The sequence below is a fragment of the Eriocheir sinensis genome, chromosome 2 (genome assembly GCF_024679095.1).
Source record: "Eriocheir sinensis breed Jianghai 21 chromosome 2, ASM2467909v1, whole genome shotgun sequence".
NCBI lineage: Eukaryota > Metazoa > Arthropoda > Malacostraca > Decapoda > Varunidae > Eriocheir > Eriocheir sinensis.
The window spans coordinates 22,544,280-22,572,063 of NC_066510.1; the positions used below are offsets into that span (position 1 = coordinate 22,544,280).

General features: G+C 40.4%; 1 protein-coding gene and 1 long non-coding RNA gene across 9 annotated transcripts; one reads left to right on the plus strand and one right to left on the minus strand.

Annotated features, from left to right (window-relative positions):
* The first annotated feature begins 461 nt into the window (after window positions 1-461).
* Window positions 462-18,076, plus strand: LOC127001378 (uncharacterized). 5 transcript variants are annotated; one of them, XR_007755242.1, is made up of 4 exons: window positions 462-479; window positions 8,677-8,812; window positions 11,523-11,632; window positions 14,774-18,076. It is a non-coding gene; the product is annotated as an uncharacterized LOC127001378 (long non-coding RNA). The 5 variants fall into 5 exon arrangements; XR_007755222.1 differs by lacking the exon at window positions 462-479 and adding an exon at window positions 1,817-2,052; XR_007755223.1 differs by lacking the exon at window positions 462-479 and adding an exon at window positions 2,308-2,660.
* On the minus strand, window positions 14,506-27,784 carry LOC127001367 (uncharacterized). Of its 4 annotated transcripts, XM_050865922.1 has the most exons (10): window positions 27,742-27,784; window positions 27,459-27,565; window positions 26,950-27,099; window positions 26,004-26,135; window positions 24,020-24,857; window positions 23,606-23,763; window positions 19,920-23,198; window positions 19,090-19,229; window positions 18,513-18,606; window positions 14,506-14,888 (listed from the first exon to the last, which is right to left on the minus strand). In XM_050865922.1, exons 1-7 carry the CDS (start codon window positions 27,770-27,772, stop codon window positions 23,010-23,012), a joined length of 1,605 nt encoding a protein of 534 aa, XP_050721879.1. In that variant the 5' UTR covers window positions 27,773-27,784; the 3' UTR covers window positions 14,506-14,888; window positions 18,513-18,606; window positions 19,090-19,229; window positions 19,920-23,009. The 4 variants fall into 4 exon arrangements, with proteins under 4 accessions (XP_050721879.1, XP_050721874.1, XP_050721880.1 ...); XM_050865917.1 differs by lacking the exon at window positions 19,090-19,229; XM_050865923.1 differs by lacking the exon at window positions 18,513-18,606.

Here is a 27,784-nt window from a genome sequence, read left to right on the forward strand (position 1 = left end):
GTGTGGCGGAAACGTATAGAAAAGGACCAATATTTTGAACAAATATTGCTAGATATAAGTAATTTTGACGTAAAGTAATTCTTTTGAAGGAAAAGAGTTCTTTATTTGATAAAAGATTGAAAACATCAAAGAATGTATGTCTTACATTTGATAAAAGAAAGGAAAAGAGTTCTTTATTTGATAAAAGATTGAAAACATCAAAGAATGTATGTCTTACATTTGATAAAAGAAAGGAAAAATAAAAGTTTGCATTTCTTCAGTAATGCATAGGAAATAAATAACTTTAAAGTTGAATAACTTTTTATCTATCCATTTCTCCAAAAAACCAATGTTATTTTCGGATTCTACGTAAAAAAATACATTAGAAAAATGCAAAAAAAAATAAAAAGTCGATAGTTCGTATAACCGGAAAGACCCAGATCGGATCGAAGTATTCAAGTGGGTCAAGGGTTACACCTGTAAACTGCACCTCACCCACCGTGAGTAGTGGGGGGGATTCTGGAGCTGCCCTGTGTAGGCCACCCGGCCTCTTGCAGTTTCCCTATGTTCTTATGTTCTTATGTATGATTTGGACATCATTTCCTGCCCACCTTTCCCCGCGCTTTTCAAACAAGTACACTAGCTCTCACGCTCCCCCTTTCTTCATGGGTCGGTATTTTAGATGTAGCCTACGCATCTCTGACTCTCATATCAATTATTACTAAAGGTCCAAGGAAGAGGTTAAAAGCGTTCTCATGGGTGTTTTTCACATTTATCGTATAGAGCAGGGCTACTCAACTGGCGGCCCGCGGTCCGAATCCGGACCTTATGAGTGTTGTAACTGGACCCCAAGTTCCAGCAGTAGAAAAATATAACTGATTTACATGGTCCTGGTAGTGATAGATTCTTGCAAGTATATTTCCTTGCCTGACTGTAGGCCCTACAATCAGTCAAGGAAATACACTTGCAAGAATCCATCGCTAGGACTTTCATAATGTAAAATTATATTTTGCTACTCCTGGAGGTCCGGTCAACTATTTAATCGGATCTCTGCATACATTTGTACTTGTCTAACTGGACCTTTGCTCATAATGGTTGAGTAGCCCTGGTATAGAGGCTTTGTCAAACTACCTCCCACGAGAACGCCCAAAACTCCTACAAAAGCCATGTTAAATGTATGTGTTAATTGTTTATGTGTATTTCCCTTAGTCTCACAGCCATATCGGTCGCCTATATAATGAATTTTAGGTTCTGATACCTTCTAATATACTGAATTTTAGCATAACCTTCTGTTAACTGCATGAAAGCACGGCCATTGGTGTAAGATTGGTTAAAATTTTAAATGCACTGAAATCTCATCTCTTACTTGATCAACTGCTCTTTTCTTGTTATATATCTATTCTACAATTCTTCAAATCTCTCGTAAATCAAGAGAAAATAGTGTATATATAGAGACTAAAACAACGTCCTTAATCGAAGACGTGACCTTTGCCCGCCCGTTTTCTGCGCCTGCGCCACAAGAACATCAACGCCCACTTGTACTAGGACTGAAGACCAAAGTAATAAGTTAAAGTGAAGAAAACAAAAGAAAAAAGAAAAGCAAAGTCAGGGTGAAGGGTGCAGGGTGAACTTTAAACAACGTGCCAGATTGTCGTACAATACCTCTTATGTTTGCCGATTTCCGACCACAAAACTGCTTTCATCACCCAAATATCTGCCTTCAAATATGGTTATCGTTTAAATGGTTAATTATTGGTGTTTCTTGGTAACAGTTAAGGGCCAGAAACCGATTCATAGGCACCTCTGAGTAAGATAATCTGGCAACGGTAAAAGCTTATGAGCTCAAAAGAAGAAGAAGAAGCACACCTGTGGCGGCTGTCCATCCCCGTTGCACCTGCTGACCTTTATATTCAACACCATTGGCGGCCGTCGTCAAGCTGTTCCTCCTGGCAGCTTTGCACCGTACATACTATTTTCTTGTCAAGCAGCGAGAAGGCGAGAATGGGAGGTAGAAATCACTCCACTAACCAAACGAGAAACCGCCCACCCGCCGCCCCCGCCTGGATGTGTGTGGTTAGTATTTTTGGACAATTTACGGTTTCACCCAACCACCGATGTTCTTACGTGGTTCATGTTTTGGTAAAGATTCGTATTACGTCCGTGCCAGTATCTCATGATCTACTTTATGAAACATCAGTATCTCTTCAAATATCTTTTCTACAAACCTTCAACAGTCATGGAAACGCTTTGCAAATCCAATTCAAGGACTTTTTTTTTTTACTCTTGAAAATAGGGGATAATGTTTACTAAAGCGCGTCGCCCTGGCGCTGGCCGCGGCGACGCTGCAGCCGCCGCATCCGTAAAATAGCTCGCAGAGGGTTTAGGGTCGGGGAGCATATTTAAACTACTCCAACCGAACTTTACGACCAGGAAAGGGCTACGCCCCCACCTGGACCCCCCCCCACATGTATATGTGACTTATTTCAGCTAGGAGGTATTTCTCGCAACACCGGCTGCAGCGCCGCCGCGGCCAGCACCAGGGGAGGCGACGCGCTTTAGTAAACATTATCCCCTATTTTCAAGAGTAAAAAAAAAGTCCTTGAATTGGATTTGCAAAGCGTTTCCATGACTGTTGAAGGTTTGTAGAAAAGATATATGAAGAGATAGTGATGTTTCATAAGGTAGGTAATGAGATACTGGCACGGACCTAAAACGAATCTTATCCCATGTTTTTTTGGTGATAGATGTAGTGAATTGCATGATTTTGGGTAAATCTTAAGAATTACCACCCCACCCCCTCCACCACCCCTGCCCCCCCTATCCCCCAAGACAAGCCTGGGGACCTGTGGGGAACCGGGGTATTGGGGGGGTAGCCCATATCACTGAAAAATGGCCTTCCAAAATTTCCCATAGAAAAATCCCTAAATCAGGAAAAATTCCCTAGTCTCGAAAGTAAGGAAAGTCCCTAACGCATACTCTTGTAGTCTATTCCAATATGACCTAGTATTCAATCTGTTGACGAGTGTCAGGCATGTCATCAGATGGTGGGCATACTGCCCCCCCCCCCTCCCCCCACCACTGCCCTCCCAATCTGTCCCGCGGCGCGTAAGTTTTGACGGGCCACGCCATATGTCAAATATATTTAAACTACTCCAACCGAACTTTACGACCTATGCGCACTGACTTAGGAACTAGTTTGTAGGGTGCACTGCAAGGTAGGTATGAGGCTCAGTCTGTGTATAGAGGCAGTTGTGAAACAATAACAATGGACTTAGAAAATCCAAGCCACCTAACTGTAATTAAAGAGGCTTGCCCCCCTGGTCCCTCCCCAAGGTAAAACATATACGAAAATGCATTATAATAATAATTCTTTCACGTGCTAAATACATAATTTCTGTCGCATATTCACTACGCTCCTCTAATATTGCCCCCACGAGAATAATAACCTTTCCCAAGTCTCACATACTGTTGTACTTCTCTAGATTTACCGGCGCATCATACATGTGGGGGGTCCGGGGGGGGCTGTACCCCCCCTGGTTAGGAGGAGGGTCGAAGGGGACGAAGCCCCCCCATTTGAGGTTAGGTTATGTAAAGTTCGGTTGGAGTAGATTACATATACATATTTCTTATCATCACTTGTAGACGCAGTATATGTTTGATCCGCCGGTAAAACTAGAGTAGTACAACAGTATGTAATACCTTGGAAAAGTTATTATTCCCGTGGAAGCAATATTGAAGGCGCGTAGTGATTCTCCATATTTAACTTAATATGCTCCCCCACCCAAAAACTGCTCCCCCACCCAAAAACCCCAATTCCCCATGGGTCCCCCAAGTTGAACCTCTCTGTGAGCTATTTTGCGGCTGCGGCAGCGGGTGCACAAAAGGCATTAAAAAGTCAGTCATTTAGTGATTTCCAGAGGAAAATACTATCCATAATAAACAGCATCACATTTTGTCCAGAAATAAGCAGTTAGCATCTCAAAATTAGTAGGCTACTCTTTCATGAATAATCCCCTGTATACATAAACCTTTTCTGTTAGTCTTAACAATTTCTGCTAGTTAGTAGTAAGACAAGATGGTGCCACTATAAACACTTGCCTGCGCAACAGCGGGCTGGGGCTGACCATCAGGCCCCACTTCGAAGGCCTACCGGCGCCATAGGCGAAGATTTAAAAAAAAAAAAAAAAAAAAAAAAGATGTTTAAAGAAAGCGGAACTTGGAAACTGTTGGCTAGCAAACAGCTGTTTGTTAAGTTTCGGCTCAGGGGTGCCAACTTTACTCACGACAATGTGAAGTGTTTATATGCATTAATCTGTTGATTTCAATGTCAATGTTAATAAAAAGAATTAAAAAAATTCCGCGGAATTATTGCTGCAAAAGATGTTTTCACTTCGTTTTTATCTTAGGTATTATTTTGTCTCTCCTGAAACTTCAACTTTCTCTCGCGCTGCTACAGAAGAAAACGGGAAATGTTTTGGCATTTACTAACATATTGTATCTATCCGTGAGGAACTATATTAAAATTTTCTTCGTAAATCCAACAAACACATCTATGTATCCGCGCAAGCCTTAATCCTATCATTCCTGATTAAAATCCTTTTTGGATGAAGAAAAATGGTCAACAAATTAAGGAGGAGTTACAATAAGAACATAAGCAATCCTGCTAACAGCTATTTGCTACGCGGTAAAGTGCTCCCTGCCGCTGTTACCCTAACAGTGCTGTTAAGGCCTTAACAAGTTTTGTGAATATCTGTTCGCGCTTAACAGAAAAATGTTAAGGCTAGCAGGAATATGTCAGTCTTAACAGCTGTTTTCTAGTGGTAACAAGTTTTATGTATATGGGCCCAGTGCTCTAAGAGTGCTGCAAGAGTGGAGATAAAGGTCGTCCTTTTACTAAGCCTCATCGTTGCTATGGTAACGGCGTCTCACTCGCAGCAAAATGACGTACGCTGATCTTCCTGGTGACATTTAACATGCATTACTAGCTGTCCTGGCTAACGAACTCCTTACAACTCACCTTCTGTTCACATTCACGTCTATATACTTTACAATGTACCTCTTACCAGTCATCCCTACTTTCATTGATCCTCATCATCTATCCCCATTCACTTCTGACCAAACTCGTGGGGAGATCAATATTTCACTCCGTTCCTCCCTTCTCCTCTTTTCTATCCATGGCCATACCACTCCTAAGATTTCCCACAACCTCCCTCCTAATTGCTTCCACATTCCTACACACCACATTCTCTTAGGTGTGCTTCACTGTCTCCTAACATGTCTACTTTTCATTTCAAAATACTTCCAGCACTTCTCTCTTCCATTCATTGTTTATTACTTTCATATTGCCACGTTCACCCCTAAGGAGCTCTTCCCTCCCTCTTCTACCCTTTTAAGGGATAAATGGAAAGCACGCTGCTCACAGCCATTCTTAATTTACTCCCCAAAGGGCTACTGGCAGCTGTCAGGGATAGCACAGTAATTATTTCCAGAGGGCCATAAGGTGTTGAGAACCATTGCCATCTCTTCCATAGTCAATAAAATAATAGATAATTTTACACAATATATAAAGCAGATACCACTTCCACGCCAAGCAAAAATATGTTTTATATCAGATAAGCAACAACCAGATAATTAAACACCATAAAGATAATGTATCAGTAGTACTCAGCCTCCCCTGCTATTCCTACTATTGTTTTCTGTAGAGATTTCATTCACCCTCCAAATCTGTATGTGCTCTTTTTCACACAGTCTTTCACATGCCAATGCCTACCTCTCATTTTCTTTCCTCTGATTCAAGCTATATTTCCATTTTTTTCTCATCCTTTCTTCTGCTACTACAGTACAAGTTAAATCATATGATTACACTGGCCAACAACAAATTTATTGTCTTAAGTTTTTTAGCTGATTTAGGACAATTTTGATGTGCTGAATCCAAAAATCACATTGGTTTTGCTCAATCAGGTCAACTTTTTTATCTATCGCCACATGATGTTTTTCCTTTTTTTTTTACACGTATGGGTATTTTCTACTTATATGAGGCAAAATTCTTTCTTATTTCTTTAAATAAACGAATTCTGAAGAGTTTACATGCGCCAATTTTTGACTAATTGGTATTTTATGTATTTTGTTGGGACAACCGTCCGGGTTCACCAAGTACACTTGGTTTATGTGCATGTGGGATAGTAGGGACAAAGTTCAACATTACACGAAGAAGGACTGGCTTGTACAGGAGGAATTGGTGCCTTGTAGAGCAAGGAACTTCATAAACAACCCTCTGGTGGACAGAGACGTGATACTCTTCCCATCACTGCACATCAAGCTCAGCTTGATCAAACAGTTCACCAACGCTCTGGACAAGGATGGTGGTTTCTTCACTTACTTGTGCCATGCTTTTCCAGGATCGACCATGGAGAAGTTGAAAGCTGGCATCTTTGGCGGTCCTCAACTCCGTCAGCTTATCAGAGATCCAGAGTTTGAAAACTCAGTGAATGAAGTGGAACTGGAAGCGTGGAAGGCTTTTTGTTCTTGTTGTGAAGAATTTTATTGGCAAAAAGAAGGCCAGGAATTACAGTTTACATGTAAGGTAAACCGGGGTGACTTCGGACAGTTTTCAAGGTCTTTTGCTTATGAAATTTTTGTTTCTAGGCCTAGGATCTATGCTGAGTGTGCATTTACTCTGTATTGTTAAGGGCTATCATTAAATTGTGCAACATTTTCACGAAACTTAATAGTTTTTGTGCTAAGTGAAAAAATATGGGTATCCGAAGCCACCCCATGTCTGGGGGGACTTCGGACAGTGGCTATATTTCGTTGGGTTTACGTATCTGAGCCTGTTCGCACATTCCGGGGGTTACTTCGGACAATGTTGAACCGGGATAAAAATTGGCAAAAATCTTGGGAAAGAAGCTCCCACATTTCAGGTCAGTAGTAGCAGGGAAGTAAAAAATGGTCAATAATTAAAAAAAAAAAAAAAATATTACAAAAAAACTATAAGATGTAGAGCACAATTTTTTTTTTTTTTTTGGAAGCTGAATGATTACATAATCACCAAGGAATTTTTATAATGGTAGGGCAACATTCAAGTGTGTTAGGGCTCTTTGAAGAGCACACTATTTTACATCTCATTTATCAGATTTTATCATGATGCATTTCACTAGAAATTTATTCTTGTATATGCTATTTTGTAGCTAAGTATTTCTATTTCATATTTTCATGATATGTAAAATATTCAACATCACTGGACTGGCACCCAACCACCGCCATTACGGACCCAAAAGTTAACGAGTTCATCTCTGGAAGGGCTCCGTTGATGACGTCACTGACGTTCGACGGATCCGTGAAAACGGAATAGTGGGAACCCCATCTTAGTCACCCCACAATATGTAGTTATATTTAAGTGTCTGAAGTCACCCCATTTTGAGCCATTTTTCGACATGCCTCCATTCAAGTGACATTTATAGGTGTGTAGGATATGTTAAGCACCCCTGAATCATTCTAACTTTTCTAGTTAAGCATGTTTCTGATTGTTTTCTCTAGTTTTGATGTTGTGTGTAATACAGATCGTTCCTGCCAGAAGAAGTTTTCCAAGGGGGGTAAATTTTACGAAATCTCAAAAACACATATTGTGCTGGTTTTCAAAATAGAAACGTGTCTCAAGAAAACAACATTCTTATTCGAAAACTATAAGGCAAAAGACAAATTCTGACACTAAAATCATCTAGCTTGTTTCAACTGGCTACGAGTTATCAACATGTCAACTTTTTATCCAGAGAAACAGGTGTCATTTTTTAATTCAGCAATACATATTTGTCGAAAATCAGTTGAAAAAAATTAGACAACTTACAAATTTTTTTGGGGGTATCCCTGTGTTATTATTCAGTTGAATCATGTGTATAGAGATCAAAGGCTTGCCTGGCAATTATCTGTATGAGGCTATCCTCACTACACCTACCAGTGTCAGGATGTATAGTGATTGGCACATTTAGCTATGAAACCACGGGCCTAGATTCGATCCTGGCCTAGGGTTGTCAGCGCCCAGCTCACCCAGCTGGTCATCTTCCCTTTCGTGCTGGTCGATGAATGGGTACCTAGGGAAACGGAGGGTAAGCTGTGGTAACAGTTGCCTTGTGTCCACAGGAACTGAGGCCATGCACAACTTAGCATATACTGTACCCCCAACTTTGCCTTTTATCTACTGTTTTCTTCATCATTTTCCAATGTCTAGAGGCATGAAAGTGGAAATTATACATAAGAGTGTAATGGAATGCCATTAATGAGGCATAATTATAACATATGAAAGACTAATGAGTATGTGGAGTGTAGGTATGAAGAGGAAACAAGACTTCAGTTAATTTTTGATGTTATAATCAGGAAGTCATGAGTGAAAGACACAAAATGATGATATGGGGTTTGATAATGTTTATTAAAGAAAGTTGTTCAATACATTATGATTCATATTGGTAATTTTAGATTATTCTCATACAAGAGAAGTAATCGTCACCAGCAATACATTTGCCTAAAATCATCAATCCGCAAAATTTTGCCACCTATATCATACTTCTGTCCGTGTAATAATTATTTCCATTCATAATAAAAACATATTGATGTTATTTCATGTATTTACTCCTTCACTGTATTTATTACTTCCTTTCCTTTAGAACTACACTCTGAGAACTTATTCACATGGTTTATCTGCAGGACTTTGTGACATTCTGGAGAAAACACAGTCGACTCATGAATTGGGATTTCATCCTTCCGGGCCCTGACAGTGTGCTATGATGAGGCTCTTCTACCTGCCTGCCACTGCTGCCAACATATCAGTCATTGACAGGTGGTAAGTTCTGTTCCCCAACAGACTGAATGTCAAAAGTTATTAATTATAAGCAATGTACATATGGAAAATATTTACAACTTGAAGGGTTTAGTTTGAAAACAACAACAACAACAACCTATTGCTCTTCTGTCTCAAGTTTGATAACTACATATATTGCCTTTAACAAGCTTATTAAAGCCATCCTAACTACCTTATTTATTATATGCACTAATACTGTATGAACGGAATAAATAATCTTTTGCACAAATAAGAGTAATACTGGTGAACCTCACTTCGCAAATGTTCATGCAAGAAAATTTTGCTTTAAAGAATATCCCGTTTTACTACCCTTGATTGATATTACAAACTCCAAAATTTGCTTTGACAAATTTTTTACTTGGACAACTTTAAACCTAGTACTTGCCATAAGCTGATACCTGTCAAGCACACTCCTCCCTCTTTTACCACTTCCAGTCATTACCCTCTCCTCCACTACAGAGCCATTAACGGAGAGAATGCACATCATTCACTTAACCAATAATAAGTAGAACAGTCAATTCATTACTTATACCTTTCAGTCCAGACTCATCTCTTGTGTGCATAAAGAGCAAATATCTACCTTATCACAATCTAACAACTTTAGCTCAAGATTCACAGCCCTAGTGTTGTTGGGTATACATGAATCGATCTTCAGTCACATGTTACGTGACGGTGAATTCATAATATTAATAATAACTGTAGTGATGAAGACAGATATACTCAAACAACCACCACGCCTTGACTCTCCACAAATCCAGAGGGGATGTACACTCTCTGTCTGCAGTGATACTAGGGTAGGCTACCATTTTGATAGGGTGAGGTTATTTACCTTGCTGTGTTTGGTAAATAAAATCAATGTTGTGGAGTTGTTTGCCGAGGAGCTTGGCATATAAGTCAGTGTCTTGTCATTATTTAGCGTACACCTTAGCAAAATTTTCAGGAGATTTTAACATATTGCCACTCAATCAGTCAAGAACTATGTAATAAGCAAACCTCCACTTTATCACCACTTAACCTAACAAACAGTATCTTCACTGTAGACTAGTGATGGCAAACCAAGAACATGCTCTGCTTGGTGAATAGCCACTTAAACACAAAATGTAAGCTTCATCTCAATCATGTGCCAAAAATAGATCATGTCTACTCTTTTCGAATCCTTTTTCTATAACCTTTGTTGCCTCGTGTCAAAATCGTAGTGGTTGTCTACTAAGAAGTGTGTGGTCTTGGTCTTGCTGTCAAAAATTAAGGGTGATGCTACTATTTATTAGGTTAAGTTGGGTGAAAGGGAGTTCAGGATGTTTACAAATAGTTTGTAAATCATTAAATGGCAGTAGGTTAATATTTTACTGATTTTGCTGTAGGGTAAATAATTACATGACCAACTTGTTTCCTGAGCTGCTCAGCAAAAAACTACATGGCACCATCCTTTTTCATGAACACTGCTCAATAAATGACCTCATGCATAGATTTACTCCTGGCACACAGTAAAGATGGATCTTCCAGTTTCTGTTTTCAGTTGTGGCCTGACAAGGGACAAGAACAGTTTTATTGATGTGTAGTGCTCTTGTTGGAGGGCTGCAAGGGTGAGGTACAGAGCACATGCTTTGTATCTCATGACATTTATGATGGGAAGTTTATTTTTATCATATAAAATGTATTTGTAAATTAAGGGTTTTGGAGTCAAAGTACACAGAAATGAATTCAGATGTAGCTAAAAAGAGTTGATATGGGTTGATTTGTGAAAAAGCGGCGTTCTGGAAGCAAACTCCATTGTAACTTGTTACAGTGTGTTTTATAACAATATTTTGCTTAATGAGCTGTTTCTTAGGAATGTAACCTGTTTGTCAGATAATGTTTGCTTTAATTATGTGTTGCATCCAGGGGTGTGGAGTCGGGAGTCAGTTGGCCGGAGTCGGTCGAGTTGGCGAGTCGGGAAGTCGATTGGAGTCAGAAGTCGTCGGAGGAGTCGGAGAAATGGGAGTCAGAGAGTCGATGTCGAGTCGGGAGTCGTAAAAATATGGCGACTCCGACTCCCTTTACTGCTAAGGGAGTGTCGAGGTCAGTAGTAGTGGCTTGGCGGTTGGTAGGGTGGTCGAATGAGAGTCGGGAGTCAAGTTGAATCGGTCGAGAGTCAGTCAGAGTCAGTCCGGAGTCGTCGGTAAAATAAAATATAACTACTCCTCCGACTTACGTATAATTTTTTTAGTAAAGATTTCACTTCATGGAGATTCTTACAAATTGGGAGAAGGAAGATATGTCCAATCAAACAGTCATGGAATATTGGTATTTGTATTTTCTTGAGGATATACCTTAAGGAAGGAGGCGGCGTACACAACACAACCACCCTGACAACAGATAGTACAGGTATCCTTTTGCCATATTTTATGGTGTTTTGCATGAGCTAATGTGTATATTTAATTCTATCATGGAGGATAATTGCTAAGTGATATCCAAGGATGGTAAAAAAAATATATATATATATATATATATATATATATATATATATATATATATATATATATATATATATATATATATAATTTCCTGGAGTCGTCGAGTCAGGTCGTCCGGATCATAACATTTAAATTTACTGGAGTCATTTAAATTAGAGTCGGAGGAGGAGTTTGAAAAAATCGACCACACCCTGGTTGCATCCAACATAACACATTGTTGACACAGTTCCTTGTTACAGATGATAGTCACAACAGACACATGGATTGTCCCAGTGATGAGGAAGACCAGAGGCTGCTTTGCCATGACCAGTACCATCACCACAGAGATCCTGCCAGCACCACCACCAAGGTAACCCTTGCCATTTCCACCCAGAGGCTTACTGCAGTGAGAATTAATAAGAAATGTACTGCCATCTGTCCACAGCCATGTATGAATACTACCTGGCCAGGATACGTAGGTCTTCCCCTCTCATTATCCTTATTAGTCCTCTCTTAGTGATCACAGACAGCCAATCTCCCTTTTCTGCATATTAGCCTATTGGTGATTCTGTTCAGATGGTATCAACTGCATATTTTATAGTGGCTGCCCTCTATAATGGTCAGTAGAATCAGAAGCTGCTTATAGAGATCGTTTTCTTCACATAAATGACCATTAACGGATTCTGAGTGCGCCCGCTGCCTCTTTGCGTGCTATATCAGCGAGATTGACCTTCATCAAATAAATCTAAGTTATAAACATAAATAAAATAATACAATACATATACTCGATCTGTGTTGTTGTAATATTTGTATCCAGATTTTTTTTTCTATTTTAAAATGTTTTGCATTATCTGGCAGTCATGGCAAACTTTTTTTCTTTCTTGTTTTGAAACCCGCTTCCAGAAGGCTTACAGCAGCTTACCGCTCAGCCGCCCAGAAGGCGTACAGCAGTTTGCGGGTTAAACCAAATAAACATTTTGTGGCTGGGTCTAGTTTTCTATACTAGTTTAAATTTTTTCAAATAGTATAGGATGCTTTTTTCTTTCAAATGGTTATAGTTTTTTCCAGTGTAAACCTAAAAAGTCTGATTTTTTAAGATCAACAAAAATAAACTTAAAAGGTTGGCTTAGGATTAAAATATCACTGTATAGAAAGCATCAAATAATGAGTCTTATTCTGTTTGCTCTTAGTTACTGGTTGGGCCCAGATTTCTTCTCCACTTAATTTCTTTTAACAAACTGATCTTGTTATTGAAATTGAAATCCATAACTTAACCTTTGTGATCCCTCCAAATTGATACTTGTTATTGTCTTATTTCTTTACTGTTCTTTAATGTTGCTACGTATCCTGCCTGGCTCTTTTACAACCAAAACCCAATTATCATCCACTTTATTAAAGACTATACTTAACCTAACATAACCTAATAAAACCATAACAAACCATATAGGTCTAGACTCAGAAAATTCAAATATTCTTCCTTACTAATGAGACTTTCTATACAACAAAGTGAGCTTATTCTTTGTTGATTTATACCATAAGGTGCTGGCTATCATGTGTTTGAAGATACTCTAAACTTAACCTAACCTAACCTAACCTTACAAAAACAAAATAAAACCTATAGGTCTAGACTCAGAAAATTCATATATCTTTCCTTACTAATGAGACTTTCTATACAACAAAGTGAGTTCATTCTTTGTTTATTTATACCATAAGGTGCTGGCTATCATGTGTTTGAAGATACCCTAAACTTAACCAACAAAACCAAAACAAACATTGTAGGTCTTGACAGAAAATTCATATATGCTTCCTTACTAATGAGACTTTCTATACATCAAAGTGAGATTATTCTTTGTTGATTTATGCCATATGGTGCTTGCTATCATGTGTTTGAAGATACCCTAAACTTAACCTAACATAACCTAAAAAAAAAAAAAAAAAAAAAAACTAGGTCTTGACTCAGAAAATTAACATATGCTTCCTTACTAATGAGACTTTCTATACAACAAAGTGAGGTTATTCTTTGTTGATTTATACCATAAGGTGTTGGCAATCATGTGTTTCAAGATACCCTAAACTTAACCTAAAGTAACCTAACAAAACACGATAGTTACTATAGGTCTCGAATCACAAAATTCATATAGGCTTCCTTACTATTGAAACTCTCTATATAACAAAGTGAGGTTATTCTTTGTTGATTTATACAATTAGATGCTGGCTATCATGTGTTTGAAGATACCCTAAACTTAACCTAACAAAACCAAAAACAAACACTATAGGTCTTGAATTAGAAAATTCATATATGCTTCGTTACTAATGAGACTTTCTGTACAACAAAGTGAGGTCATCCTTTTTTGGTTTATACCATAAGGTGCTGGCTATCATGTTTTTGAAGATACCCTAAATTTAACCTACCAAAATCAAAACAAACACCATAGGTCTTGAATTAGAAAACTCGTATATGCTTCCTTACTAATGAGACTATACAACAAAGTGAGGTCATTCTTTTTTATTTATGCCATAAGGTGCTGGCTATCATGTGTTTGCAGTAAGCATATATAGATTTTCTGTGTCAAGACCTATAGTAATTATTATTATTATTATTATTTTTTTTTAGGTTAAGTTTGTTATCTTGAAACATTATTGACAGAACCTTAAGGTATAAATCAACAAAGAATGACCACTTTGTTGTATAGAAAGTCTCATTAGTAAGGAAGCTTATATGAATTTTCTGATTCAATACCTATAGTGACTGCTTAGGGTTTTATTAGGTTAGGTTAAGTTTAGGATATCTTCAAATACATGATAACCAGCACCTTATGGGATAAATCAACAGAGAATGACCTCACTTTGTTGTATAGACAGTCTCATTAGTAAGGAAGCACATATGAATTTTCTGAGTCAAGCCTCTAGTAACTGTTTGGGGTTTTGTTAGGTTAGGTTAATCGTAGGGCAGCATGTGCCTCAATAGGCATCACTTAAACAATTCTGCCTGCATCACCACTGGGCTAAGGGACATACACTAACAGCCCACAATAACATCAGCCTAAAAAAACCCAGCCCAAATGCACCATAGGCATACTTGTAAATTTTTCTGAATTCTCAAAGTTCCTGTACCTATGGTTGATATGGTGCAGTGTGGCAGCAAAAAATGTTGCAATTGTCACCATGGCAAGTCTTGTGCACTGCTTGATGCAGTTCTAATTGGAGAAGAGGAGGAAATGGAAGGATATGGATTCAGATGAGTAGTTTTAATTGTCATTTATTTAGCCTTCAAAGTTACACTTTTGATCCAATTAGTGCTATTGCAGTTTTAATGTTGAAACTACACGGCAGAATTTGTAAAGTGTACTTTGCATACACTTTGCATAATTTACCAAGTTGAAGATATCTAGAAAAGACTCCTGAGAAATTTAGGAAGCAAAGTGTTCCCACTGGTAAATTTAATAGCCTTATGAGTTCTGATGGACCAGCAGGGTTTCATTATTTGTGTTCATTTAAATCTTGCTTTCAGGCGCAGTACTCGATGGATCCTGTCTGGTGTAGCATCCCTCCAACAAGCTGTACTCCCACTCAGTCATTGAAGCTCCAACATCCCACCTGTACTTGCCTGGATGTGTTTGTAAACTCTGAAAAAGTACAAATTAAATTCCTTATTTCTCTATAATAGTAAGTTGACAAAGTAATGATTGGTGTTCCACAGGATTGCTTGAGAAGAAGTAACTATGCGGAGTAAAATAGGAGGAAGGAAACGCTGTATTAAGGTGAATAGTTGCACTTTCACTAGACACCCCATTTGCTGCTCAGGAGTCAGGCTATACCCCTTTGTCCATATCCCAGCAGCAGACAGTAAGGTGTTACATTTACTTTCCTTCCTGGCCGCGCACTCCTTGGTGGCGGCATGGTACATATTATCTGCAGTCCTTTTGTTGTTCAAAGTTTGTGGTTTGTATAATGCCTCCTTGACTTTTCTCTCTTTTTTCCTCAGGCCACTCTCCAGCACCATTGCATCATCCCACTTTGGCAAATGGCCACTATCCTCCACCCGCGCACTGGTTTGGTAGTGGTGCCTTACGTCTGCACTTGCACCCGACATACAGTATTTAGTATACAACACTTCTTTATTCTCTGTCTCTACTTTTCCACACCAGTTCATAACTTCTCCCCCCATACCTATGTGACTTAAGGCATTCCCTAGAGGCTGTGTCAAGTCAGACTTGGGGACACTTTGGTATTTCCATTTGTTTTTTCCCTTTCCATGTCTTTCTTTTTAATGGTCACCTTTGTCCCCTCTCATATCTCAACCAGGGGGCCCTTGAGGTACCCCAGTCTGGAGATCATGCTCTCATTGTGGGAATTTCCATTCAGTCACTCCACATACAGAAAACTCATATATTGAACCCAATCATCACACCCTTTTTGGTTCTCAAATCGTGGGCACTAAGGAATTGGATGTAATTGGCCTTGTTGGTCAGTTATCTGTGCACTTAATAGGAGGCACAGTTTCCAATGATTGTCAGTGCCAAGGTATGGAAGGTGACCATTTATTTCCTCCTACGTACAGATTTTTGTGTGCACTGTTTATTTCACTATATCTGTTTTGTGGTCAGTGATGACCTGCACATTGTGTACATATAGAAACCATTTAGTTGTTCTCGTTAACAGTTGCTAGTAGTGTTCACTCTTCAGGACTTCCATGAACAGGAAAGTCATCACTGCACTTAAAATTGACGCAAGATTAGTGCCAGTGTGCATGGGTTTGGGCCGTTTCACTTAACAGTGAGGAATATCACCAGCAAGAGGGCCTCGTGATGGGGTCACCATAAAGTGCAGTGATAGCTTTCCAGGTCATGGAAATTTTGGAAAGTGAGCGCTACTCACAACTGTCAATAAGAACAACAAAATGGTTCCAATACATACACGATGTGCTGGTCATCACCAACAATGAAAGATATGGTAGGCTAAATGAGAGAATAAAACAAGTGCACCCAAAAATCCAGTACTCAGTGGAGGAGGAAACCAATGGCCAGCTTCTATTCCTTGACGCTCATAAGATCAGGAAACACTGCCTCTCATTAAGTGCACAAAAAAACAACCAACAAGGCCAACTACATCCATTACCTCAACACTCCCGATTCGAGAACCAAAAGGGAAAATTGCCACATCGAGGACACATTTTCCTAACTGGGGCACCCCAAGGATCTCCTGGATGAGTTACAAGAGAGGGCAAAGGTGATTATGAAAAAGATACGGAAAGGGAGAAAGACATAACTGAAATACCGGTTTGTCCCCGCATCTGACTTGGCACACAGGCTATCAAATAGTTGGTGTGGGGGGCGAGTTGTGATTTGGTGTAGAAAAGTAGAGACGAAGAATAAGGATAAGGACAGTGTTGTATACCAAATACTGTGCAGCAGGTGTGAGTGCAACTATTCAGTGAGACCAGCAGGGCCTGAATGTTGTTAGGCTTATGGAGCACAGTGTGGGCATAAGGCACCACGCCAAACCATATTGACGATGATGGCCACTTGCCAAAGTGAAATGGTGCTAAGGTGCTGGAGAGTGGTCTGTGCAGAAGAGAGAGAAAAGTCAAGGGGACATATACATTGCCCAAACTCCAACATCAACAAAAGGACTGGAGATTCAACATAGGCTATGTCGGCTGCCAATGTGTGCACAGCCGTTGTCGTGAGAGCAACATTAACTGGAAAGAAAGTGATAGTAACGCTTCCATTTTGGAGTAACCTTGCCTCTGAGCAGTAATTGGGGTGTCTCATTTGACCTGTGTAGAAGAAGCAAAAACAAAACTAGTTGGGTAACATTAATACAGTGTTTTCTTCACCCAACATGTCCACAAAATCCTAATAATGACTGCTGTCGACTCACAAGCATGGATGTGGCACATTGCAACTCTTGCTTTCTTTTTTTTTCCAATAATATATGGGAATGTTTGTATACATAAACTCGCACTTTCTTATACTATCTCGAAATTACCAAGTTGCATCGATAACGTACCATACAAGCACATCAAAGAAAGAGTTTATATGAAACAGCATGTCAGATCATACACAAAGAGTGGCCATTTAAATAACTCAAGCTACATAGACATTGCCTCTTTAAAGGCAAATAAAAGTAGTTTCAATTATTTATTGCATGTAAATCATAGAAAATTATCAAAACATTCGAATCACATTCAATGATATTTCATGCTACTTCATATATCACCCATGTGATATACATGCAAAATTGTTGAAATAACTTTTTTTTTGCTCTTACAGAGCCAGATGTTCATATGCACCTGAAATGAGATTATTCATGAAGTACAATGTGCATGTGCCACATCCCTCAAAATTCATGCTTTGTGGATGGACAGATGAAACAAAACTGATCATACTTAAAGTAAGCTGTGAACTCTACTTGCCATATGTTTGGAAGACTTCTAATACACTTTAGGGACACTACAATTTGTTTACTTTAAATACTGGATGCTCACAGTTCCTTGGGATATAATTGATATTAATGAATAAAATTAAAATTGACATAACTTCAAGAAGTGTTTAATGTATAATTCTATATTCTACTGACAGCTGCCTAAAAAAAATATTTGCATATTTTAAGTGAGCAATTATTGTGTTGGGAGTGTTATCAAATGAGACCACTCACACCAGGATATAGGATGAGAGGGAGAAGGCAAGTGGAGGGGAGAGAACAATGTAGAGGAGAGCTCAGAGAAGGGAGGAATGGGGTGTGGTTTAGCATTAACCTAAACTTGTAAATCCTGCAGCGAAATGGTGAGAAAATAACATTATAGAAAATGCATCATGTTTCTTTTCCCCCTAATATTAAAAGTAGTATTAGTAATAAAGGATGTAGGGCTATATATACTAGGTCTGGGAAGGTGGTAATTGTGGAGGTGACAGTAGAAATGATAGGGGGATGATTGTAGTAGGGAGGGTTTGAGATTGATAATTTAGCCTTCTGATGCTGCTTTGGACTGTCTGGCTAACTACTTGCAGCTGTGGCAGCAAACATTATTCAGTTAGCTAATGGTAACAGTGCGTAAGGGTTTAAGTGGCAAGGTATAGATGCGTACCGGGGAAATTTGGGGAGGGTAAACTTAGTAACCAGTATGTCACACCGGCCCTGTGTCCTGGAGTAATGGGGTTACCACCCTCCGTTGACTCTAGGGCCAATGTGACTTAAGCCCAGGGGCCACATGCAGCTCTAGTATATGTCCCCAACTTAACCTTTACCTAACAAGAAACAGTCAATCATTCCGCCGATTAGTCAACCCATCTTTCATCTGGTGATGGATTGTGTTGATGGCTTGAGTTGCAACCCAGCCATCTGTAAGAGAAATTATGCATTTATAGACATGCGAGGGATGGTAGCAGATTGTCTAAGAAACTGTACATCGTATGATTAGGAATTTTGAGACAGAGAAATTGGAAGAAGGTTAAGTCAGTCCTGTGAACACCGATTGTTAATGAGGATATCTAATGAAAAGGAAAGCTTAGATTGTGTAAGGCATAAAATGTGGGTGATGGGAGGAATATAAGGTATTAAATTAATATATACAAATGCATGTAACAGCTTCACCGTGAGCAGTGGTGAGGGACTTGTGGCCGAGGTGGTGCTGATGTTTTCCCGTTACCGAGATTTTTTTATAATTATATATTTTAAATTAGTTTTTCGCAAAAATACTCAATTATGGAGAGGTGGAAGGAAATTGGAAAGTTTCGTTTAGTCGGCGCAACATCTGTGGTCATATGCTGGAGAGACAGATGGGGAAGGAATTATAGGAGAAGGGACACAACCCCCGATTAATACCTGGAACCCATTCACTGCTGGGTGGACAGGAGTGTAGGGTATCAGAAAAGCTGCCCAAATTTTTCTACTCCGCCCGGGAATCAAACCCGGGCTCTCTCAGTTGTGAGCCGAGTGTGCTAACCACTGCACCACGAAGCCCCCTAGAGGTGGAAGGGAGAGGAGAATTCAGCAAACTAGTAATTACCACTGGTAATTGCAGATTAAAAACATTTAAACTTTCCAGAAAAAGTTTTGTCCACTACAGCGAGAAAGTGTTTTATCGACACACCAATCACCCGCCTATTGAAAGAATCCTAATCATGAATACCTAATATTAAAACCCTTCAAGTGACAAACATTTGAAAAGGCCTCGCCATATCTCTTTGAACCACACTACCTCTGCACTCATCTCCCATGTACAAAGCACTACATTGAAACAGTCCATGCCACCACTAAAGGCCCACACACCCGTATTCAGACACGGCCACCCATTTATAACAAACATCATCAATCTATAGGAATCTGTTAATTCATCCTGATGTGTGCAATGTATAAACATTATATAGTTTCATAAGCAATAAGGCACAAAATTTCACATGTCAACTGAATACTCGAGCTTGCAACTACCATAACGGCATATCAATTGTCGTTAAGGTTTCAGTATAACCTTCGACCACACAGTTGGACCCCTCGCACCGCAAGTCCACTGCCGGTATACCGGTATACATAATATATACCATCTGCCTCATTAAGCAACAAGCAAACCTTGTCCCTGAGAAAATGTCCCACTACCACACATACCTCTGTGGTGTACATGATCACCCTACAGTAAAGAAACATACTCGGTATACCTCTCATGTCATCCAGGAACTGCCGTCAGTGTCCGTACTCCCGATGATGAAGAACAGCAGCACCATCCTTCCTCTTGCACGGCTGACTGTCCACTGGCGCTCCAGATAGTGCAGCAACTTGTGCGTCCAGCCGAGTCGAGTCTGCTTCGGATGACCGAATCACGGTATCACGTCCGCTCGTTAGACATTAAGATTTATTTGCTTTGGTTGGCGAAAATAGCCTTAAATAAAACTTCATAGCGACTTCTTTTTTATAAAATATGAAGATGGGAGCTGCAAAAAATTCAGTATTAAGTTTTAACCATGAATGCCTTTCTGTTACTTAGGCATGAAAATCAGTGTCTCGAACGGCTTAATTGGAGTTGCAAGTGCCCAAACACTGACTTGCACTTCACTTGGCGAGTATTAAGAATGATACATCCCTGCCCTTATTAACCCCCAAGTATCTCGAGATAAAATTTCCACGAAATAAGTAAAGGAACACTAAAAACAATATATCATTGTGCTTTATTATCAAGAGACACAATCAAATGTACAGCACACAGAATTCAAACACTGATCACGGGCTGGATGTGTACAGCAGCGTACAGACACGCTAGTCGCGTCTTGCACTACACAAAGGGATACGACGTTTGGGACATGTATCAGGAAATTAGGCTCATCCATACTTACACTAATGAAGTGATTCAGGTGTAACTCTATGAGAAACCCAGATGAAAGGAAAAAGTGGCGGCTGACGGAAACATTTGACACATGGATATAATGGCTGACTCGACGATTAGAGAAGCTCGTTGGATTAAAAAAAGAAGTAATGAAGATGTTTGAGAGACTTCACCATTGTGTTAAATGTTGGCATGGTTATTGTTCATGCGTTTGCTTGCATGGATAATTAAAATCTAGTAGATATAATTTCAATGATTTACGAGTCGTTAATTTTTTTTTTATATACTTCACTAAAGAGATCTTGCACAAACAAATTATAAGATGAACCTGCCAAATGGGGGGAGTTGAGGTTACGCGGTCCGGCTGATATCAATAATCCTTTACTACTTAGTTATTCTATCATAATGATAATTACATTTGTACCGCAGTCACAGGGGATACTGTTCACCTTGGGCATGATGATAGGAGTAACAATTTCAGTAACAGGAAACTACCAGAGAGTGTTTCAAGCTAAGCTCGATGCGTCGAGTCGGAGCTTCAGTGACCAAACACAAGATGCCAGATGTCTCGTCGGCCAGAAATTCCACCTTATACATAATTTTCATGAACTTAGGAAAGAAATTATTGTTTTGCACAAGAAGAGATGTACTATAAAGATACCTGATGACCAAGTATAATTTCCTGATTTTCTTACACAAATTGGACATAGCAATAAACAGTAAATCACGAATGAAATTCCTGATTTCTTACACAAAAAGGAGACAAATCAATACAAATAACGTTTTTGTAATAAATTAAGATAAATCTATGTATATTCTCAACAAGAAATAACAGTAATTTAGATGATAAATAAATAAATACTTGAAGAAACAGCCTTTTAATAATTTGCGATCAAAGTGGAAACACTTGTAAGCAAATATTTGAAAATATGGACAGAAACGCAAGGGTTCACTTCGAAACAGTCATACAAAAGGAACACAGCAGTTACTGCTTGTTTCGGCAATAAGCCTTATCCTCAGTCTCAAGGACCAAAGAAAGAAAGATTGATGTGTGTGTGTGTGTGTAGAGGGCACGAATGAGGAACTACATATCTGTGAATTCTTGTGAAGTTTCATGAACTGCAGGAATCAGGGTTTATAAATACTAACAAAATGGATTTAAATGAAGGGATTCTACACTCATAACCAAGCATCCAGAGTCAGGGACACTCAAGAGATCATTCACACGTGACAGCAAGACTAACACAGCAAAGCCGAGGCCTAACCCGTGGTGTGGTGTGTAGGAAACGGTTGTGATCGTTTTTACGAATTAGCGCAAGGCACTGCGATGCTGGTGATTTAAAACTTATCATAAAGATGATACATCACATAAATTTCCCGTTCGATTGCAAACGTATCAATCCTTGTGACGTCAGAGGATAAATAATAAAAATCTTTGAAACAAGACAGCTGGATACGCGAAGAGGCGGATGAACACTAATTCAGCATCATAGTTCTATTCCTTTTTGGCTTACTTTTCACTACTGCTGAAGCGCACTCCTAATACACCAAAAATGTACATGTAAGGTTAGCTGGAGACAGAAATGAACGAAACCACCCGTGAACTCAGTGCCATCTGTGATCGACCAATCCAGTGTGCACTAAGTCTTTCTGAGGGGCCCACTGAGCTCTTCGGATCCCCCACTCTTAAAAATACTTCTTGTAATATCACCAGCCTTGTCCAGCAGTACAGTAGTAGCGGCAGAAACCTGACTAGCACCATGTTCATACGTCATAAGTTTTAGTAGACACATTATAATTCAATGTTTTACCAATATACACACAATATTTTATGCCTAATATACATATACATTTTTTTTTATATTCAAGGAACTAATGCTGTCTGCTATCAGGCAATTTCCCTTGCCATGGTATCACCCTTCATTACTGTTACCTAGAAGAGCCTCTTTACATTGGCAAATGACTAAAGTACACGTATTCAAGCACTGCCTCTGTAGAACACCGCCATCATTGAAGGGCTTCAGGGAGCAAAGTGAGTGTGAGCAGATTCCCACCGTCAACCCAGCTATTTACAATATATAAAAATAAACATCTCCTATATACAGCATCTATAGAAAGCAGATTCTTCATATACACATAAAATTCTATGAAATAAGTTAAAGATCTCCAAAATACACAGCAAATTATAATCATTTTACATTTCGAGAAATAAACGAAAATATTCAAACTGTATACACTAACCCATATCTTTATCCTCCTCAGTGATGAGGCAGCTAATGTAAATTTTGACATAAAGGCGAAGAAGCTTTCATTCTATTGCAGACTGAGACACGCACTCACGAAACGTATGTATGCATGTATATATCAATACACACATACATACACTTGACACTGTTTTTACTCTTATACACCTACTAGAGCCTTGTAATTATTTTTTAGAGTATTTATCCGCGTCTGGAATTTCGTATATGAGTGCGTTCAGTGAGTAGAATCTCGTGGCGTGGTCGCAGGAGAAGTTGTACCACCAGTCACACACGAAGTACTGCTGGTTGAAGACGGTGCCGTTGGGGCAGAGGAAGGAGTCGTGGCGGCCGTCCTCCTGGCAGATGTGGAAGGTCTGGGGAGGGAGGGAGGGAAGGCTCTACTTACTTTCCACCACTACCATTCAAAGGGTTACTGCTTTTTCTTCTTCTGCTGCTGATATTGTTATTATTATTATTTCTTTCCTATTACTATTATTTATTTTTACTACTACTACTACTACTACTACTACTACTACTACTACTACTACTACTACTACTATTACTACTACTACCACTACTACCACTATTACTTCTCCTACTACTACTACTATTACTACTCCTGCTACTACTACTACTACTACTACTACTACTACTGCTATTACTGTATTTCCATATAATTATGATTAAAACCTGATAAAAATTCTCTCTCTCTCTCTCTCTCTCTCTCTCTCTCTCTCTCTCTCTCTCTCTCTCTCTCTCTCTCTGGTTCAGTGGCACACACCTGGCACTGAGCTTCCGGGTCGGCATACAGGCCCGGGTGCTCCTGGGCCTCGCACGTGAACTGGGTGTCGGGCACGGTCGGGTACACAGGGTAGTCGACGCCCGCGTCCCCGGGGATGGCCTCTTCGTCGTACTCCACCGGCACGTAGATGTTGGGGTCTGCAAGGTTCAGTGAGTAGTTAGAAGGGGTCTGGCGGGGTTAAATACGTACCTGCTATTACTACTACTTTACTACTACTACTACTACCACTACTACTACTACTACTACTACTACTACTACTACAATACTTCTACTACTACTACTACTACTGATGTTGCTGCTGCTGGTAAGTACTACCACAACTATAACCACTTCAAATACATCTATTATACGAGTACCATCATCACCACTATGTATTATTGAAGATGATCTCACCTGACTGAATAAAGTCGGGCTGAGCTGGAACCGTTACAGTGGTGGTGGTGCCTCTGCCGTAGTAGAGTGAGGACGGTGCCCGGTACGACTTAGTGGAGGTGTGGTAGACTGGTGCCTCTTGCTTCCTGTTACGTTCTCTTTCGCTGACTCGCTGTGGTTGAGGAGCTGAAGGGCTTGTGGCCCTCCCTCCATAGCCTCTACTTCCGCTGGAACTTGTGGTGGTAGGTGGAACGGTGGGCGGAGTGGGTGTGCGATAGGAGGTGGGGGGCGCTCTTGTGGGTATCTGAGTGGTGGTGCTCAGGGAGCTTAGACGGGAGGATTCGAACTGGGGCCTTCGTGAGACGAGAACTTTTGGAGGTCTCGCAGGTCTAGCAGTAAGAGATAATGTGGAAGGCTCGACTTTGTCACGAGATGAAGAACGCGAGGATGAGTAGGAAGGAGCGCGGGAAGGAGAGCGGGAGGGTGATCTGGATGGGGATTGGATGACCCTTGGGCGGGTGGTTGTTGACACACGGGGACGGACGGTGGGTGGGACAGTGGTGGGTGGTGGCGCAGGAGTAGACGAGAAAGCAGGCTTAAGTTTCACATCCTGAGGAGCAGGAGCAGGAGAGGGAGAAGGCCGAGAGGGTTTTCTTGATGTCTGGGAAGTTTGGGGTCGAGAGGGACGAAAAGTACGGCGTGGAATCTCAGCAGGGGCAGAAGTAGCTTCGAAAGGTGTTGGGGTGACCCCACCAGGGTGAGAGTGGACGGGTGCAGCTGGGACCCCGATTAGTGCTAGGGCGGACGGAGCTCCCTGCCCGAATGGTTTGGTAGATATGGGGCTCAAGTTTTGTAGCTCCTGAAGATAAAAAAAGGATGTTTAGCCGTGAATATGAAGAAAACGGTCTTGTTTTAATAATGAGTTGGTAAGCAGTGATCGGGAGCGAAGCACTTGAGATATCAGAGGAATAGCTACACACAGATAGAAAAAAAACAAAAAACAAAAAACGTGCAAACTCAGCCCATGAAAACCAAATCAGATGAACAGAATGGGATGAAGCCCTTTTGATAAATGTAAGACAATGACTAGCAACCTGTCACTCTAGCGCAGGGCTACTCAACTGGCAGCCCGCGGTCCGAATCCCGACCTTCTGAGCGTCGTAGCTGGACCCCAGGCTCCAGGAGTCGAAAAATGTAATTAAATAACATGAAGGTCCTGGCGATGGATTTCTGCGAGTGTATTTCCTCGACTGACTATTGGCCCTACAGTCAGCCGAGGAAATACACTTGCAAGAATCCATCGTCAGGCATGTTATTTAATTATATTTTTCTATTTCTGGACCTTGGGGTTCAGCAGTAATATTTATCCGGACCTCTGCATACATTTGAACTTGTCTATCTGGACCTTTGTTCATAATAGTTGAGTAACTCTGTTCAAGCGGAGAGAAAAGGTGTACCATCCGTATACCTCGCCAGCCCAAACATGTGATCCATAAATTTGGCGAAAAATTAACGGATAAACCAAAGACGTGTGCCAAAAAGAATGAAGAGAAAAAACGTTAGTGTGACATAGAGTTAGAAGGCGATTGTCATGCATTAGGGAACAGATTAAAGTTGAGAACTTTCTAATGAACTTTGATAATAGGAAATAGACTTCCACAGGCGATATCATACACATAACTGATTAAAGACAGATAATCACAATAAGAGAGTGGCAGTCGAGGAGCTGAAGAATCACAGCAGACAGGGAACCAAGCAGAAAGGTGAAATTAACCCTTTGTTGGAGTAGTATTTGGTATATGAACAAGATACATATGTGACATTTGTTCTGAGGTGAAATAGTAGTAGGTGCTGCTGTTGCTGCTGCTGATGTTTGGGCGGTGTATGAAAAATGATCAAGGATGAAGGACAGCTGAAGTAATGAAGGCGAGAAAGTAGGATCAGCATCATCAGTATGTGTTGGGGGTTGGTAGAGGCACCACCGAGTGACAAAGAATATTCATACCTGCTGTTCGTTCTCTCTGTCACGGCCGTACGCTTCATCAGAGTCCTCAGCGGAGCCAGGACTGGGCGTGTGGTCGTTCACGTAGTAGTAAGAATCCGTGAGGTAGGAGGGGCCGGGGGGCTGCGTCACTGACTGCAAAGTTTTAAAATAGTATAAACTCAGAAATCTATCAGGTTATCTTTCTTTGATCTTCGGAGGTTTTATGGTCTAAACTAATTAGTTACTCGTAATTCTAGGTAAACAATATTTGATATATTTGAAAAAAGTGAATCGCGCAGCTATTTATCATAATGAAATTCAAGATCCACACGTTAGCACTTCTACAGTTCTTTCTGCTTTATTATTGCTGATTGGTGGGGCTTCCCGGCAAAAACAGCCTCACTTACCGACATCTTGGCCTAACCGCCCCTGCACCCACCTCTTTGAAGACTGAAAAACAATGTGAATGAAATGCTCGGATCACGTTGCTCCTGGGACCCGGGGGCCCAGGAACCATCAGAAGCACTGCTCTGCTGTGCACACTTTAAAAAAAAGGGGATTCTGCATCATGATGCAAGGATGCTGATACATAAAAAAATAATTATTGTATAACGTATTGGATGCCACGACACTATTTTTCAAAACAATGAATAGAACTGTCAGTGGTGTGTCATTTCAGACTAAGATCCACACAAAGCCTCTCACTCTGCCTCTGCTCTCTACATTCACTCTCATATTGTGACCCATTACTGAAGCTCACCTAATTATTTTCGTCTCACATCACCTACGGGAAAACATTATTTACATATGCATGTCTGTTCCTGACGGTTAAGTATTTATTTTGTGAATGTAATAAACAAGAAGGACAAATGACCATATAAATATACATGTGGGAGTGATTCTGTTTAAGTAGATTCTTGACTCACCAGTCTAACCAACACCTGACGGGATTAATCGACTGACTGACCTGAAGGGCGATGTGGCTGAGGAGGCCGTCAGGGTTGATAGGCAGGCGATCGGTGGTGGTGGTGGGCTTGGACGTGGTGGTGGGCATGTCCAGGCTCTTGCCAATCTTTTCTGGCGAGGCCAAGTCTCCTCCCACCCTCAGCCCGAAGTCCTGCAGGGCCAAGAGGAAGGAACTGAGGTATTTAGGGTGATGGAAATTAGGCAAAACACTACTTTGAAACATGGCTTTCTCGTAATAGCAGAAATACAGTTTGGACATTGTCAGCCAGAATATAAAGCGATGCGCTCTCTATTCTGGCTGACATTTTTGAGGCGTGGAATCATCATATTATCCGTATAATGCGCCAAATCATTCACTGCTAGGATCATATTACGTAATGCATTCTGTTGACTGCCGGATTTTTACTAATTAAGTAAAGTATTTATAGCTATATACAATGGAATCATTATATAACAAACACACTAATTTTTTAACGAAGTTTAGTTTGTATAGTGGCCACAAAGACTTACCTCAAAGTCTTCAAGAAAGACAGGGAAGTACACGGGCGTCTTCAGAGGGGAGAAACCCGGCGGTCCCTCGTCCCCTGTGATGAGGCCGTGCGCCGCGCCTAATAACCCTGAGGGAAGGACGGGGGAAAAGGGGGAGGGTAAGAAGGAAGAAGAATAGGGATTAGTCTGTGATATTTCACGGTGCAATGTAATGCTCAGATTCCCAGTGAGCCTTGCTGATGATCCAAGGCGACAAGCTGAGGAAATGTTTATGTTTACGAGACAGACACAGGCAGAGACTTACCAAACAAAAGTAAGTATATTTCTGGAGGCATCGTGACTCCCCT

Coding starts and splice junctions, on each gene's coding strand:
- LOC127001367 (XM_050865925.1), bottom strand. CDS start 27,772: ATGCCTCCAGAAATATACTTACTTTTGTTTG. Junction 27,566..27,741: donor AATATACTTACTTTTGTTTG/GTAAGTCTCTGC, acceptor TCCTTCCCTCAG/GGTTATTAGGCGCGGCGCAC. Junction 27,100..27,458: donor TCTTTCTTGAAGACTTTGAG/GTAAGTCTTTGT, acceptor TTGGCCCTGCAG/GACTTCGGGCTGAGGGTGGG.